The sequence below is a fragment of the Crassostrea angulata genome, unplaced genomic scaffold, assembly GCF_025612915.1.
Source record: "Crassostrea angulata isolate pt1a10 unplaced genomic scaffold, ASM2561291v2 HiC_scaffold_134, whole genome shotgun sequence".
NCBI classification, from domain to species: Eukaryota; Metazoa; Mollusca; class Bivalvia; order Ostreida; family Ostreidae; genus Magallana; species Magallana angulata.
The window spans coordinates 82,866-101,232 of record NW_026441689.1 but is presented as its reverse complement, the minus strand read 5'-3'; the positions used below and the strand labels follow the sequence as shown (position 1 = coordinate 101,232).

At 33.0% G+C, this 18,367-nt stretch overlaps 1 protein-coding gene across 1 annotated transcript in view; it reads left to right on the top strand.

Annotated features, from left to right (window-relative positions):
- The window catches only part of LOC128169447 (neurogenic locus notch homolog protein 1-like), a 72,099-nt gene extending 53,989 nt beyond the window's left edge, over nt 1-18,110 (top strand). The window contains exon 10 of the mRNA XM_052835591.1: nt 17,866-18,110. Within this exon, the coding sequence (XP_052691551.1) occupies nt 17,866-18,110 (245 nt within the window). The remainder of the gene's footprint in view (nt 1-17,865) is intronic.
- Nucleotides 18,111-18,367: the final 257 nt, after the last annotated feature.

Below are 18,367 nucleotides of genomic sequence, written 5' to 3'. Positions count from 1 at the left end.
ACTTTCAATTTCTTTAATTACTTCCATTTGTTCATTTCCGGTCCCGAGACAAAAACCTTTTCTCAACGAGATATTAACAACAAATTATCAAAAACTTGAACATACAAACTTTGAGGAAAGACAAAACAATGTATGAAGATATGTTTACTATGTTCTGTATGATCCGGCCTAACTTCCGGTCGTCATAGAAAGTACTCCAAAATTGACATTTTGTCTTTTTGTTTTGTTTATTTTTTGGGGAATCCCTGTACAGTCGATATTATATCCATTTTCTGTTTACAAGATAAATGGATGTTTTGTACAGATTAATACTTGAGGAACGGAAGACCTTTTTGTTGCTATAGCAACAAGAGTCTAGTTAAGGTCTTCCGTTTCCAACGGAAGACCTTATAGTGATTGTAATGTTTCTTATTATTATTATTCTTATTTTTTTCCACGTTTTTCTCAGAGATGACTGGATAGATTTTCTTGAAATTTTCAGGAATAATAGGAAATGATAAAGTCTAGGAAGGATTTTTTTATTTTTTCAAAATTCATTTCTGGTCGTCCGTTTCCTGTCCCGCGACGAAAAAGCTTGTCACCTCGAGATCTCAAAAACGGTAAAGACTTGAACAACTAAACTTTGTGGGATGATAGACCTGTGTATGTAGATGTGTTTAAACTATTTTGTTTTGTTCGTCGTAACTTCCGGTCGTCACCGGAAGCACTTCAAAAATAGTAATTTTACGCATTTAATTCATTTTTCATAAATTAGATATATAAGTATAAATCTATACATAGGTTATCTATGCGATGTTAAATTAACAAAAAAATTCTACTTCCGGTGAGATATCTCAATCATCTCAGGTAGCTCTTTTAATACAGATTTTGTACCCGCGAGATCTCAGTAATTATACGTGATCAAGACACCAAACTTTAACAGATGATAGACATTTGATTGAAGATGTGTTTATTTGGTTTCATTTTGCCTTCCGTCACTTCCGGTCCACACCGGAAGAGTTTAAACAAATCGAGCCGTTTATTAGTTTAACTGTTTCCCTTTGGCATTTTTAGTTAGATAAATGAAAAATAATGTACAAAAGGCAAGTATACAAGAAATATTTCATACAATTTACATTGAGCACTTCCGCATGTTCGTTTCCTGTCCCGAGACCAAAAACCTTATTTCGACGAGATCTAAAAAATGGTGACGACTTGAACAACCAAACGTTGTGGGATAATAGACCTCTGTATGAACATGTGTTAACACTATTTTGTTTTGTTCGGCGTAACTTCCGGTCGTCACCGGAAGTACTTCAAAATTTTTGTTTTTTTTCATATTTTATTCATTTTACATAAAATGAAAATATCAGTATACAATCTTACATATGTCATCTATATAATGTTAAATTAGCAAATAAATTTTACTTCCGGTGAGATATCTCAAATATCTCTATGTAGCTTTCTTTTTTACAAATTTGATGTCCGCGAGATTTTTGTCATTGTAAGTGATTGAGACACGAATCTTTCATGATTGATCGAAATTTGATTGGGGATGTGTTTAACGGATTAAATTTTGTCAACTGTCACTTCCGGTTCTTACTGGAAGGGTTCAGACAAATCCTGTTTTTAACAAGTTTAACTGAGTTTCTTGGGTGTTTCATCTAGCCTGATAAACACTGATGTTCGTTAAGCAAATGTACGAGAAAAACCATCTTTTGTTTTCATTTATCACTTCCGTTCGTCCGTTTCCGGTCCCGAGACAAAAAATATTGTTTCAAAGAGATCAGGGATGTGAACAACCAAACTTTAAGTAAGATTGACTTTTGATTGTACAAATGGTTAACATTTTTGTTTAGCTCGGCGTTACTTCCGGTCGTCACAAAAATTACTTCAAAAATTGATTTTCTTTTTCATTCCGTTGTTTTTATTAGAAGTAACGTCTGGATATATCATTCACAATAATTATCATATCCACTTTTTTTCTATGTGAGAGAAGCAATGTCTTACAGTTGAATTGATACATGTATATCAAAACGGAAGACCTTTTTGTTGCTTTTGCAACAAGAGTCTAGTTATTATTATTATTTTTTTCCCAGTTTTTGTCCACAAGATATCTCAGAGATGGCTGGATAGATTTACTTGAAATTTTCAGGATTGATAGAAAATGATCATATCTCTAGGCGATTTTTTCATTTTTTGAAAATTCATTTCCTGTCGTCCGTTTCCTGTCCCGCGACAAAAAGCTTGTCACATCGAGATCTCAGAAACGATAAAGATTTGAACGCCCAAACTTTGAGGGATGATAGACCTATAGTTGTAGATGTGTTTAAACATTTTTGTTTTGTTCGGCGTAACTTCCGGTCGTCACCGGAAGCTCTTCAATTTTTTTTGTTTTTACGTATTTAATTTATTTTCCATAGAATAAAGATATTAGTATAGATCCTTACATATGCCATCTATACAATGTTGAATAAACAAAAAAATTCCACTTCCGGTGAGATATCTCGATTATCTCAGGAAGCTTTTTTAAAACATATATTGTACCCGCAAGTTCTCAGGTACTGTACGTGATCAAGACACGAAACTTTTACTAAACATAGACATTTGATTGAAGATGTGTTTAAACAGTTTCATTTTGTCTTCCGTCACTTCCGGTCCACAGCGGAAGAGTTCAAACAAATCAAACTGTTTATCCGTTAAACTGTTTTAATTCGATAGTTTTAGCTACTTCGATGAATAATAATGTAAAAGAGGAAAATAACAAGATATAAAAAATATAAATTTCATTAAGCACTTCCGTTTGTCCGTTTCCTGTCCCGAGACAAAAAACCTTATATCGACGAGATCTCAAAAACGGTAACGACTTCAACAACCAAACTTTGTAGGATTATAGACCTGTGTATGGACACGTGTTAACACTATTTTATTTCATCCGGCGTAACTTCCGGTCTTCACAGGAAGTACACCCAATTTTGATATTTTTAAAAATATTTTGGTTATTTAGCGTATAAGTAACATTTTAGCTATAGAAATACAAAAAGTCATCTACACATGGTAAAAAAAATGTTCTACTTCCGGTGAGACATCTCATATATCTCAGATAGCCTTCTTTTTTAAAAACAAAGAATAAATAAGATCTCAGAAACTATGATAGATCAAGACACAAAACTTATATATATTATATTCATTTTTTGTTTACAAGATAACTGGATTTCTTGTGCAGATTAATACATGAGGAACGGAAGACCTTTTTGTTGCTATAGCAACAAGAGTATAGTTATTATTATTTTTTTTTTCCTTTTTTTGTCCACAAGATTTCTCAGAGATGGCCGGATAGATTTTTTTGAAATTTTCTGGAATGAAAGAGAATGATAATATCTCTAGGCGTTTTTTTCATTTTTTCAAAAATCATTTCCGGTCGTCCGTTTCCTGTCCCGCAACGAAAAAGCTTGTCACCTCGAGATCTCAAAAACGGTAAAGACTTGAACAACCAAACTTTGTACGATGATAGACCTATAGTTGTAGATGTGTTTAAACTATTTTGTTTTGTTCGTCGTAACTTCCGGTCATCACCGGAAGCACTTCAAAAATAATTATTTTTACGCATTGAATTTCTTTTCCATAGAATAAACATAGAACTATAATTCTATACATAAGTTATCTATGCGATGTTATATCAACAAAAAAATTCTACTTCCGGTGAGATATCTCAATTATCTCAGGTAGCTTTTTTAAAACACCTTTTGTACCCGCGAGATCTCAGAAACTATAAATGATCAAATCATGAAACTTTTATGAATGATAGACATTTGATTGAAGATATGTTTAACCAGTTTCATCTTGTCTTCCGTCACTTCCGGTCCACACAGGAAGAGTTAAAATAAATCAAGCTGTTTATAAGTGTAACTGTTTTCTTTTGATATTTTAAGTTATTTTAATGAACAATTATGTACAAAAGGCAAGTATACAAGAAATATTTAATACAATTTACAATGCGCACTTCCGTCTGTCCGTTTCCTGTCCCGAGACAGAAAACCTTATTTCGACGAGATCTTAAAAAACGGTAACAATTTGAACAACCAAACATTGTGGGATGATAGATCTATGTATGTACATGGGTTCACATTAGTTTGTTTTGTTCGGCGTAACTTCCGGTCGTCACAGGAAGTACACCCAATTTTGATTTTTTAAAAATATTTGGTGAATTAGCATGGAAGTAACATTTAAGCTATAGAAATACAAAAGTTCATATATACATCATAGATAAAAAACAAAAAGTTCTACTTCCGGTGAGACATCTCAAATATCTCAGGTAGCCTTCTGTTTAAAAAAACAAAGTACCCACAAGATCTCAGAAACTGTGAGAGATTAAGAAACAAAATTTATATGTATAATTAACATTTGATTGAACATGTGTTTAACGGGTTTCATTTGGTCGTACGTCATTTCCGGTTCTCAATTGAAGCGTTCAAGGAATAGAAGTTTTTTTTTTAACTTTAGATTTGTTTTAATATTTTACTTAATTTGATGAACAGAAACGTACCGTAGGTAAATGTACTAAAATATCTACTTTTAATTTCTTAAATCACTTCCGTTTGTTCGTTTCCGGTACCGAGACTAAAAACCTTTTTTCAAAGAGATATTATAACTTACAAAAACTTGAACATCAAAACCTCGAGGAAAGACAAAACAATGTATGAAGATATGTTTACTATGTACTGTATGATCCGGCGTAACTTCCGGTCGTCACAAAAAGTACTCAAAAATTGACATTTTGTCTTTTTGGTTTTTTTTTTATTTCTTTGGAATTCTTTTTCAGTATATGTTATATCCATTTTCTGTTTACAAGAGAAATGGACTTAACAGATTAATACATGAGGAACGGAAGACCTTTTTGCTGCTATAGCAACAAGAGTCTAGTTATTATTATTTTTTTCCCCTTTTTGTCTTGTGAATTTCTCAGAGATGTCTTGATGAATTTTTATAAAATTTTCAGGAATGACTGAAAATATAAACATCTAGCGGTTTTTAGTAAAAGATTTTCTAAATTTACTTCCGTTCGTCCGTTTCCTGTCCCGCGACAAAAAGCTTGTCACCTCGAGATCTCAAATACAGTAAAGACTTGAACATCCAAACTTTGTGGGGTGATAGACCTATAGCTGTAGATGTGTTTAAACACTTTTGTTTTGTTCGTCGTAACTTCCGGTCGTCACCGGAAGCACTTAAAAAATAATTATTTTAAGGCATTAATTTTTTCGGCCGTAGAATAGCTATATAGATATAAATCTATACATAGGATATCTCTGCGATGTAATATCAACGAAAATATTCTACTTCCGGTGAGATATCTCAATTATCTCAGGTAGCTTTTATAAAACACATTTTGTACCCGCGATATCTCAGAAACTAAAAGTGATCAAGGCACGAAACATTCACGTATGATAGACATTTGATTGAAGATGTGTTTAAACGCTTTTATTTTGTCTTCCGTCACTTCCGGTCCACACCGGAAGAGTTCAAACAAATCGAGCTGTTCGTCAGTTTAACTTTTTTCCTTTGATAGTTTTAGTTATTTCGATAAATAATAATGTAAGATAGGCAAGTAAACAAGAAATTGTAAATTTAATTTTTATTGAGCACTTCCGTTTGTCCGTTTCCTGTCCCGAGACAAAAATTCTTATTTTGAAGAGATCTAAAAAACGGTAACAACTTGAACAACCAAACTTTGTGGAATGATAGACCAATGTACGTACATGTGTTACCACTATTTTGTTTAATCCGGCGTAACTTCCGGTCGTCACAGGAAGTACACCAACTTTTGATTTTTTAAAAATTATTTTGTTTACTTAGCCTGGAAGTAACATTTAAGCTAAAGAAATATAAAAGGTCATATTCAAATGGTAAAAAAAATCTACTTCCGGTGAGATATCTCAAATATCTCAAATAGCCTTATTTTATAAAAACATATAGTACTCGCAAGATCTCAGAAACTGTAAAAGATCAAGACAACAAACTTATATGGGTGATGAACATTTGTTTGTCCATGTGTTTAACGGGTTTCATTTTGTCGTACGTCACTTCCGGTTCTCACTTGAAGCATTAAAAGCAGAAGACTTTTTTTTACTTTAGATTTTTTTAACATTTTACTCAATGTGGAGAACAGTAACGTTCCGTAGGTAAATGTACTAAAAATATCTACTTTTAATTTCCTCAATCACTTCCGTTTGTCCGTTTCCGGTCCCGAGATAAAACTCTTTTCTTAACGAGATACTATAGATAACAAAAACTTGAACATCCAACCTTTGAGGAAAAACAAAATGTATATATTATATCCATTTTCTGTTTACAAGATAACTGGATTTTTTTGTGCAGATTAATACACGAGGAACGGAAGACCTTTTTGTTGCTTTAGCAACAAGAGTCTAGTTATTATTATTATTTTTTTTCCCCTTTTTGTCTTATGAAATTCTCAGAGATGTCTTGATGAATACTTATAAAATTTTCAGGAATGACTGAAATTATAAACATCTAGAGGTTTTTTGTAAAAGATTTTCTAAATTCACTTCTGTTCGTCCGTTTCCTGTCCCGTGACAAAAAGCTTGTCACATCGAGATGTCAGAAACGATAAAGACTTGAACATCCAAATTTAAGTGGATGATAGACCTATAGTTGTAGATGTGTTTAAACATTTTTGTTTTGCTCATTTTTTTTTGTTTTTACGTATTTAATTTATTTTCCGTAAAATAAAGATATTAGTATAGATCCTTACATATGTCATCTATGCGATGTTAAATCAACAAAAAATTCTACTTCCGGTGAGACATCTCAATCATCTCAGGTAGCTTTTTAAAACATATTTTGTACCCGCGAGATCTCAGAACCTATAAGTGATCAAGACACGAAACTTTTATGGATGATAGACATTTGATTGAAGATGTGTTTAACCGGTTTCATTTTGTCTTCCGTCACTTAAAAACAACACAGGAAGAGTTCAAACAAATCAAGCTGTTTATCAGTTAAACTGTTTTCCTTTGATATTTTTAGTTAGATAAATGAAAAATAGTGTACAAAAGGCAAGTGTACAAAAAATATCTATTACAATTTACATTGAACACTTCCGTTTGTCCGTTTCCTGTCCCGAGACAAAAAACATTATATCGACGAGATCTCAAAAACGGTAACGACTTCAACAACCAAACTTTTTAGGATTATAGACCTGTGTATGGACACGTGTTAACACTATTTTGTTTCATCCGGCGTAACTTCCGGTCATCACAGGAAGTACACCCAATTTTGATTTTTTAAAAATATTTTGGTTATTAAGCATTGAAGTAACATTTTAGCCATAGAAATACAAAAAGTCATCTACACATGGTAAAAAAAGTTCTATCCATTTTCTGTTTACAAGATAACTGGATTTTTTGTGCAGATTAATACATGAGGAACGGAAGACCTTTTTGTTGCTATAGCAACAAGAGTCTAGTTTGTAGATTCTTTTTGTTGGATATAGTTTCATTATCATATCAATACAGGGATGCTTGAAGTTTATATTCTTTGTAAAGAAGTCGGATATAATTTTTAAAAGGTTTACAAATTCATACGCTTTATTTGATGTTGACTTATTTGAAATTATACCTAATTTTCAAACATTCAAATAAAAGAAACTGTTGTAAAATACATCAGGTATTTTAATTTTAGGTAACTTAAGGCACTCTGATTACTTATTAGAGTGATCCATGTCTTAACGGAGCCACATGCATCACAAACATTGCAAAATATGCTATTTGATGCATGTTGTAGTTTCGACATAACATTACCTTATTTCATAATACTGACAGTTAATATCACATGCCGATCATTTCTTTAATAGGAATACTTTGTTGCTGTACTGTTTACCGACAACTTTACAATTATAGCACCTTTGAACTTATATGTGCATATAGCATGGAATCCCGATCCCGATTCAGATAAAGGTGTGCTAGACTGGTTCTCTGAGCTACACATTACGCACAGGAACCAGGCTAGATCATGCCCAGGCTGAATTTTTCAGACAGCATCCGGTTTGACCTCGCTTATATATTTTCTACGTGGACCTCAGGGTCCATGCAGTTACATGCCTATCAAAACATGATCGTGTAAGTTAAAGTTTATTTAGGTTTTTTTCCAATAGAAATCATGTTTTGCTAACTGTATTTAATATTTTTTATATCTGGCGAATTTTAATATTGTACCAGTACTGAAGCATCGTATTAAAACGTTATATATACATGTACTCTGTAACTAGTTGTCTTTTATATGTAATACATATACCTTTCTTCTGTTTGTTAAAAATTAATTCAATCTTGTAAAAAGTATATCATTTCTTCTAGATTTTTTTTCATGAAAATACCTACCAAAGAGTTTTGCCAATCACAAACAGTTTTAAGTAATGTAAAACACGGGCGCCATTTTGAAACATTTTAATTGTCAGAGAGTTCCGATTGATATCTGATGAACGTTTCACACGGTTCTCGCACGCCTTGCTCGAAACGATTTACACGCTTTGCCCGAAACAATGCACGCTTTGCCCGAAACGCTAAACGGTTTTCACGAAACGCTTTACGATTCGCACGAAACGCTAAACGGTTTACACGAAACGTTTTTCGCACGTAAGTCGCTCGCTTTTTTGGTATAGTAGTACGTTTCAGGGTCTGTAAATTTGTCAGCACGCAACAATTCTAAATTGCACATAGTCTTAAAAATTTAGAACAATTTAGATAAAGAAGTTATTTTAGAGATAAGGTTACGTGCTTTGTAGGCGGGTTCGGTTTTTAAAAAAGAAGACGAATGACAGCACTTCCCCCTCTTGAGTCTGAGGACTCTGAGCGACCAGTTTATAAAAGAAGCACCCAAACTGCTTCTGGTTATCCAATGCCAACAGAAAGTGAGTTTTTAGTGGTAAAGTTCTTAATTTTCTTCTGCTAATGATAAAAGATGATACATACATGAATCAAATTTTTTAAATGTAGGGGTTTGCTTCAAACTTAGAAAAAAAACATTTTTGAAAATATTAACGATTTCAGCGTCGAGTCATACAGCTGTTAGTTGAAATTAGAAATAACTTAAGGAAAGGAGACCATGACCGGAGGGTGGAGGAGGAACAAGGAGAGTTTGAGGTCCCTGAGTGTGATCAGATTCCTGAGTTTGAGGAGTTCGACAATGCTCTAGATGATAGGGAACCACAGAAAAGATGGTTCTTATTAAAATGTTACCTTTAAAAATGATCACAACCATTGCATTTAAGTTACTGCATCAAATAATGATATGCTGTTAAAGGGATTATTTATGCTGTTGGTTAAGTACGGGTCTTCTATGGTCAAACAATATGCATTGGTATTAAATACATGGATGTGTAAATTCTCATATTAAATTTGTCAGTTTTTAACCATCTGTGCAGGGGTATATTACAAGGTTTAAAGCTTACCACGTAACTAGTGTTAATTTCCCCAAAACGTTAATACATGTATCCAATTTTACAGTAATGAAAATCAATCAATCTTGTCTTAAGAGCATAACATATATAAATTCTATCACCGTGCAGAACCTTTCACTAATTGGTTTTTTTTAATTGAAGAAAGCAAAAATGAGATTAATTGGGGGTACCAGTCTTGGAGACCATGTCAAAAATGCCATGAAAAGGTAAGAAATAATTGCTTGAAAAAGTAAAATAGAAACTGCTGGAGTTAAATTCAATCGACCATTTTCACCACCTACTTACTCAATTTAACTATCATATACACAACAGATGCATGACAAACGGTCTAATGGCGAAGATGAATCTAAAAGGGAAGAAAGGGAAATATGCCTTTGGAAACACAAACATCTGCAGAATTATCAAAGGTATGATTAGTTTAAATGAAGCACAAACAAAACAGAACATAATGAAATATTGTTTTTCCCAAATTATTTTTACAACCAAACAATTATATATTTAATAGAGTATTATAAAGAATTAATTGATTAATTGATTATGTAAATATTTAAGACGGAGTTATTCAAAGCCATCAAAATGCAACGGAAGCGAACATCTTTGATGAAATGAGCCGATACGCGCCAGGAAGAATTGGAGGAGGTGGAAGAGGAAAGGAGTCATGGTAATTAATAATTAATTTAATTATTATTTAATATCATTATCTAAGAAATAAACAGCAGGTTAAAAAGTTCAATGGGATATGAGATTGATTGGTCCTGTGATCAAATCCTATGAAGCCCAAAGGGCTGCTAAGAAGATTTAATCACGTACCAACCAAGTTCATATCCCGGTGAACTTTTTAACATTGCTGTTTAATACGTATATTTACATTTGAAAAAGGCAAATTGTTCAGACATATTAACGTCGAGATTTTATGTTTACAATAATCCAAGAGAGAAGCGATAAGCGCGTGTTATGATCGTTTGGTTCATGATAAAGTTCATACAGAATTGAAAGTTTTTGCTATTCTGTAGGTTCATAAAAGGAAAACATACTTGCAAATGTAAATATTTATAAAAATGATATTTGATAATTTCATATCTGGTTTTAAGTTAATGTAGAATCATAATACTGTTTGAATGTAAAAACAAATTCAATTTTTTTATAAAATTTTTTTTGCAGATTGGCAAGATAACCATACCCTACCCAAAGCTGTCATTATTTGTATTTTGTTGAGAAATAAACTTGAAATTATTCAATTAAGTGTTTTTTTTATGAATCTAGAAGTTTTTAATATTGTCCAACGCTGTTTCAACCTAATTGTAACGTTTAAATGAAAAGTTAATATAGTTTAAGGGTTTCAACCTAATTTCAACATTTGAAAAACAGTATCCATGCCTCAATAAAGTGTCAATATTCAACTAAATATCAACGTTATTTCAAACAAAACTTAACCTAATTTCAACCAGTTTTCGCCAAATATTCAACGTTGATATCTGATGTTGAAACCACGTTGATACTTAAACGTTGCCTCAACTTTCATATGCAACCAAAATTCACCAAGAAAAAAATCCAAGATTCAACGTTGGAGGGTGACGTTGATTCAACGTGGAAATGCCCGCTGGGTTATTATGCCCCCTGCAAACGAAGTTTGGGGGGTATATAGGAATCACCTTGTCCGTCTGTCCGTCCGTCTGTCTGTGCAATCGTGTCCGGTCCATATCTTTCTTACGGAGAAACATTGGAAGTTCTTTCTTCACACAAAGATTGCTTATGACCTAAAAGTGTGTCATGACTTTGACCTAAGGTCATTCGGGCAAGGTCAAGGTCACTGGCAGAAAAAATACAAAATTCATGTCCGGTCCATATCTTTTTTGTAGAATTATTGGAAGTTCTTACTTCACACAAAGATTGCTTATGACCTAAAAGTGTGTCATGACCATCATCCAAGGTCATTCGGTCAAGGTTACTGGCAGAAAAAATACAAAATTCGTGTCCGGTCCATATCTTTCTTATGAAGAATTATTGGAAGTTTTTACTTCACACAAAGATTGCTTATGACCCAAGGGTGTGTCATGGCCTTGACCAAAGGTCATTTGGGCAAGGTCAAGGTCACTGGCAGAAAAAATACAAAAATTTCGTGTCCGGTCCATATCTTTTTTATGGAGAATTATTGGAAGTTCTTACTTCACACAAATATTGCTTATGAAATAAGGGTGTGTCAAGACCTTGACCCCAGGTCATTCGGACAAGGTCAAGGTCACTGGCAGAAAAAGTGCAAAATATAAATCCGGTCCATATCTTTCTTGTGGAGAATTATTGGAAGTTTTTACTTCACATAAAGATTGCTTAAGACCTAAGGGTGTGTCATGACTTTGACCAAAGGTCATTCGGGTAAGGTCAAGGTCACTGGCAGAAAAAGTGCAAAATTTAAGTCCGGTCCAAATCTTTCTTATGGAGAAACATTGGAAATTCTTACTTCACAGAAAGATATCTTTTGACCTAAGGGTGTGTCATGACCTTGACCTAAGGTCATTCGGGCAAGGTAAAATGCACTGGAAGAAAAAGTGCAAAATTCGTATCCGGTTATTATCTTTCTAATGGAGATGCATAGAATGTTCTTACTTCACACAAAGATTGCTTATGACCAACAGTTTAAAAATAAATAGAGCAGTTGTTATTTAAAGAAAATGGACGGTGAAATAGATTCATCCAATATTTTCTATAATTGGAAAAATACACGCATTATGATTTTTATCTTAGCGGGGGGTATCAATTGTGAGCTTGCTCACAGTACCATTAGTTATATCATACTTTGCATCTAATGTTCAGAAGAAATGTTTTTAATTAACATATTCATTTATACACATCCTATATTACATCCTTTATAACATTTTCATCGATTGCAAATGTAAATGTTGACGCATTAAACATGCATTGGTTATTTTTTTTTTATGAAAAATCTTGATATATTTGCTTGCTCCCATTGTCTGCACTGTTTCGGAGAATGCAACTCTCATACCTTAGATATGCCTGACGTCAGACAATAATGTCTATCCTACTATATCTTATACCATGAAACCATTTATGTTTAGAAATAAAATAGTTAAATGAAACCAAATTTAAGACAATAATAATTTTATCAAAAAATAATCGAGTAATGTAATAATAAAAATGTTTAATACTCTTTTGAACGAGGTAAGTTAAATATCTGTGCATCGGGAATATTAAATCGTACGCGGAGTGTAAACCGTTACGTAAATGAACAGATAAGCGATTACATTAGATATATGTATTATAACAAATAAAGCAGTTAAAGAACTTTTCTTTTTTTTTAAACAAACATTTCCATCATTTTTCCCTAATTTATAGTAATTAAATGAGTTTAACGGTAATCGGCTGAGTTGTTCGGGGAAATATGTAAACACGATTCGAGGAAATTATAACTACTTTATAAATCCTTGTAAACGCATTGCATTAACGGATAAATTGTTTGGATTTTTTACTATTCTAATTCAATGGCCGGAACGGCCACAAAGGCGTCGAGCTGACATTTTCTTTTCTATAAAATGATATCAGTAATTTAAATTTTTGTACTAAAAGTCGTATATCAAATAAAAAATTAAATGAATTATATTTTGTGCTGCTTTAAAAACACAAATTAGTATCTTCCCTTACAAAATAGGTAGTGATTTGTTTGTAATACAATAACTCACCATGGTTACAAAAATTGAAGAAATTAAAAAAAATATATATTTTCTTCCTGCTTAAAACAGTCTTTGAATATTTTTAGGTTCATAATTTGAATACATTAACAGTGTGTCCCTAAATATAAAAATAAAACATACTTTTATTTATTTCAATTCCCTTTTGAAACAAGATTACCTATAGTATGGTTGTTTACAAACAAATCCACAACACGTGCTATCTAAAATACTCGACCAAACCAACTGCATTATTTTTATTTCATTAGATACGTTTATCGCTTATATTTATTTTGGAGACCGTGCCCGATAACAAATAAATTTACATATTAAATTTTATTTCTATCGGGCACGGTCTACACTTAAAATGTAAGCAATAAACTAAAATAATATTTAGTGGTTTACACCTTATTGTATTCATCCGCCATTTCTTGATTAAGCAAATTTATACTTATGCAATGAGTTGTCAATAACCAGAGAGGCAAAGTTGGGTTTTTTTGTACACAATTAAGTTGAATAAATGCAAAAAAAATGTTTAATACTTTAAGGATCTTATTTCTTATGCGCATTTAAAAGGCGGTGCAGAGCATGAATTTTTGGACGATTGCCAATCCAGACGATCGCTAGAAGGCTGCCGAGCATTTGCTCGACGCCGTAAAAATTACACGCATCTTTGGTAAGCTACATTTGTTAAGTTGATCTGTTCAGTTTATTATCGAGAATGGATACGTTTGTGTTCGGACATCGGAGGAATTATATTAATCGTGAAAAGTACACAAACGCCCGTTTCTTATTTAAAATTTTGTCTATCTATATATGTATGGAATCGTTCGTTGATTAAATTCTTCTGTTTTAAACGACTAAAGTCTCTAAATGAATCATTAAATATATTTGTGTAGTAATTTATCGATGTATCGTGGAACTTAAAATTTTCACAGTAACTGCCTACTTACATAATTACGCCATTTTCAAATCGACAAAAATCATGAAAATAATGCCCGTTAGGGAGGATGACAGTTGAAGTTGACACCCCGATAATTCCTTTATCAAGGAATGTATTAATTCAAGAAAACGTTCCTGCCTTGTTTTATCATTTATTCGCATCATATTTCTTCAAACATATATTAAATGACTTCTTCATAGGAATGATAAAAAACATAAAACGGTATTAATTCTTGAAGTCATAAAAAATAACAACTAAAAACGGACGTTGCCAGCTCAGAAATGTGTACTTTAAATTCTTCTTAAAATGATGTTTTATGTTTATTGTAAGTTTCCACCTTTTCGCTCGGGTTCTTTTTCGCTCACCTGAGCTGAAAGCTCAAGTGAGCTATTCTGATCACATTTTGTCTGTCATCCGCCCGTCCGTCTGTCTGTAAACTTTTCACATTTTCAACATCTTCTCAAGAACCACTGGGCCAATTTCAACCAAACTTGGCACAAAGCATTCTTAGCCTAATGAGAGTCAGAGTTGTGAAAATTAAAGACCACACCCTTTGGCAAAGGGAGATAATTAGGAATTTATGAAAATTTTCCAGATATTTTCAGAAATCTTCTTCTCGTGAACCATAAGACCAGGAAAGCTGAAAGTTGTGTGGAAGCATCCTCAGGTAGTGTTGATTCAAAGTTGTGAAAATCATGAACCCCGGGGGTAGGGTGGGGCCACAAAGGGGGTCAAAGTTTAACATAGGAATATATTTAGTAAATTTTTAAAAATCTTCTCAGAAACTAATCAGCCAGCAAAACTGAAACTTGTATGAAAGCATCATCAGCTAGTGTAGATTCAAAGTTGTGAAAATTATTACCCCCGCGGGTAGGGTGGGGCCAAAATGGGGGGTCGAAGTTTAAGTTTAAAGCCATAGCCGAACAAATTGAGAAACGCGATGTTTCATTGGACTATCTTTATTTAGTCCAATGTACAGAAAATCAAATGTTATATTGGCCTCCTAGATTAGGTGCACATGAATTAACGTTCTGTTTTTTTCGACATAGTTGGATATGAGCCAATCAGAAAGCTAGGAATTAATCAATTTCATAACAAAAGTTAATGCGTACTCTTTTCTAGAAATGAGACGGATCAAGAGGTTTCATAAGGGGGAGGGGGGGGGGGGGGAATTATTTTTATCGGCATGGGGTTCGGAGAGCGCCGTGAGGTCCATCGTACCTCGATTGCTTCTGTTCTGTTCTAAGAATTTTGAGAGAAAATTTTTAACTCGGTTTTCCGGTTATTAAAAAAGTGAAAACGGCGGGCGGGGGAAAGGCTGCCATAAAGGTACCCTTATTGTATCGATAACCCCTAGTACAGGATAACTCCTCGTACAGGATAACTCCTCGTACAGTTGTTTTTTAAGATAGGAAGTTGTTCTTTTGCAGATCAATTAAACACATATCAGAGGAATGCAAATTGCTAGGATTATGAAAAAATATCAGCTGTTGAACTTGGTCATTTTTGGCAAAAACATTGCATATAGAGTACCCCATTTTTCTGGATAGGTAGTTTGTATCAACTCAGGATGGTCAAATGGATTATGGATACTGTTCACACAAAATAAAAACCCGGTTTTCTGTCACATTAACAGCTTTTCTCTTGTTATTTTTGTTATTTTTCTGAATTAGTTAGAACTAAACGACTTGCAAAGACTTGGTAATTTTTCGGGGAAAACGTAATGTATATCTATACATGTATTTATACTTTTTTAAATATCAAAATGATTTTGTTGTGCAAGTGAAAGATAGATAATAAAACAACCTAAAACTGTAATAAAAAGAAGTTTTATAAAAGTTAATCAAAGTTTTGTTAAAAATTGAAAGGTTTTGAAGAAAAGTAGCATGTTTAGGTTTTTTGTAATTATGATTTTTTTCTTTGGAAATTGGTTTTCTAAAAGTATGGAACGAGGTGGGTCAGATGAATTGATCGTATATGAACTGGGAGTGTTTTAATTATAAAATATATTAAGATAAATACTGTATTGACAATATTTTACAACATTAAGTAGCTGCTTTATGGTAAACAGTACACGTTCACTAGTGACTGTAATGTTGTATTATAATAGCTCTCCGGAAAATTTTTATTAAACAACTTCATTAGGTGAGTCTATATTGAACCGACATTCAGGACGTCGTACTCTTATCCCGTAATAATTGCTTGAAATTAAAAAAAAATGCCAATTTTCACCAGCATGAACTTTTTTTCCCTATGTATTGCCGACAATGCAAAATGAAACATTTTTAAAAATAATTCATACACATTTTAAATTCACGACAGTTAACCCAAACTTTGGAATTTTTATTTATTTTTTTAAAGGGGGTGGGGGGTTGCTTTTTATTTCTCATATTAATCAAAATCTCAAAACCAATGTCTTTAAATATTTTGTTTTTCTTATCGATTACTTTCCAACTAAGTTATTTAATTGACTTGCTGGCCGACTCTGTGTAATTTTTCGCGGGGTAGGGGTCTTGTCCCAACTTTGTGGTAGCGATTAGAAGCTTTTGGAGATATATTCTTAATTCAACCTAGCTCTTGACTTCTATATACATGTATATTCAAACAAAGTCATTATATGTAGTTGTTTTTCCTGTTTTTAGAAGATATCGGAAGCCGATCGAATTCTTCACTCCTATCTTTTAAACATTCTCTTGTTAAAATGTACACCAAGCTCATAAGATATTTTTCCGAAAAATTATACTTCCCAAGAAAGGTTGTTATCCAGAGAAAATACCATTATAGGCCTACCTAATATATATGTTTTTTATTTATTCCGTCCCCATTCCGGCGGTTACGGCATGCCTTTACCTGCAGCTAGCTTTTCTATCGTTGACGTCACTTTTTCCAAATATGGTCATGTCAATATTCGACAAACTTGTAGATTTTACATTTGCTGATTTGTAACATATCAGCCGTGCTATTTCGAAATACGGATATACAAATGCAAAGACTACAGATAGAAAGTGTGTATTATAGTGGCAGGTTACATGTAAATATCAGACAGCATTTTACAGCTGCAATTAAGCATCTGTAGGAAACATTCGATTGAAGGCCTGCGCGGTCAACTCTAAAGTGTTTATTCCTGTGTTTTATAGGTGACATGATCAAAATTACACTCATTCATACTCAGGCTCACACACCAACATGATTGCATATACGGATTTACAAGTTTACATGTCTGGATATTTGAACACGATTACCCTCCATTAAAAAAACAGATTCATAAAGTTTTCACTCTAATGCCAGTAAATTGTAGAATAGACGTTGACATAGTTTTTATGCTAAATAATTTTGTATGTGTATTTTAATAATGTCTAAAATCATATTTAATATGAAGTCATTTATGAAAGACTTCATATCAAGTCTATAGCTGAATATCTCCAAAGAAATGAAATGAAACAAAATTTTGCAGATCGGCTTCATTTTTGATTAACAAACTGTTTCTTCATTCCATATTTAAATTGTATTGCATTTTCGTTACGTAATCACTAGACATCGGCATATTTCTCTGAATTAGTGTCGATAGTTCTACCGACCATCGCATTAGTAAAACCTGCCGAACAGTCGTCATCTTACTATTTAATATATGGACCCATTGCGGCAGTAAATTGCTTAAATATTACATTTTCAGTTCAGTTTAATAACTTAAGAACAACTATCACAGCTATTTCTCTATTGTAGTTAATTATATCCTCATATTTTTATCACGCAAATATTATTATTTATTGTAATTTCGTTGACAGTTCTGCCGAACATCGCATTAGGTAAACCTGCCACACAGTCAACAACGTATCATGACGATAATGCCGCGTATGCAGTGGATGGCAACAGAGGAACAGATATTTATGTAGACAGGTGTACAGTCACATATTATGCTGACACCAATCCCTGGTGGAGGGTGGATCTGCAGGCTGTGTATACCATCACATCTGTCAGAATACTCAATGCAGGAATATATAACTACGCAATAGGTAAGTGTAAAAAGTAGCAACATTGCAAGGCTTGTTTGTTTTTATATCCAAACTTTATATATGTATAACATCAAAACTGTCAGAATACTTAACAAAGGAATAGACAGTTAAACACAGGTAAGCGTATCTAACAACAACATTACAGAATCGAAGTATAGCAAATGTAGAGGAAAATGTTGTTTAAATTCTAGTTAACTGGTTCATAGCTTCGATCGAATGAAGCCCCCAAAATATTGATTTACTATTTTGTTATATCCAAAACTCTTTAAATTCC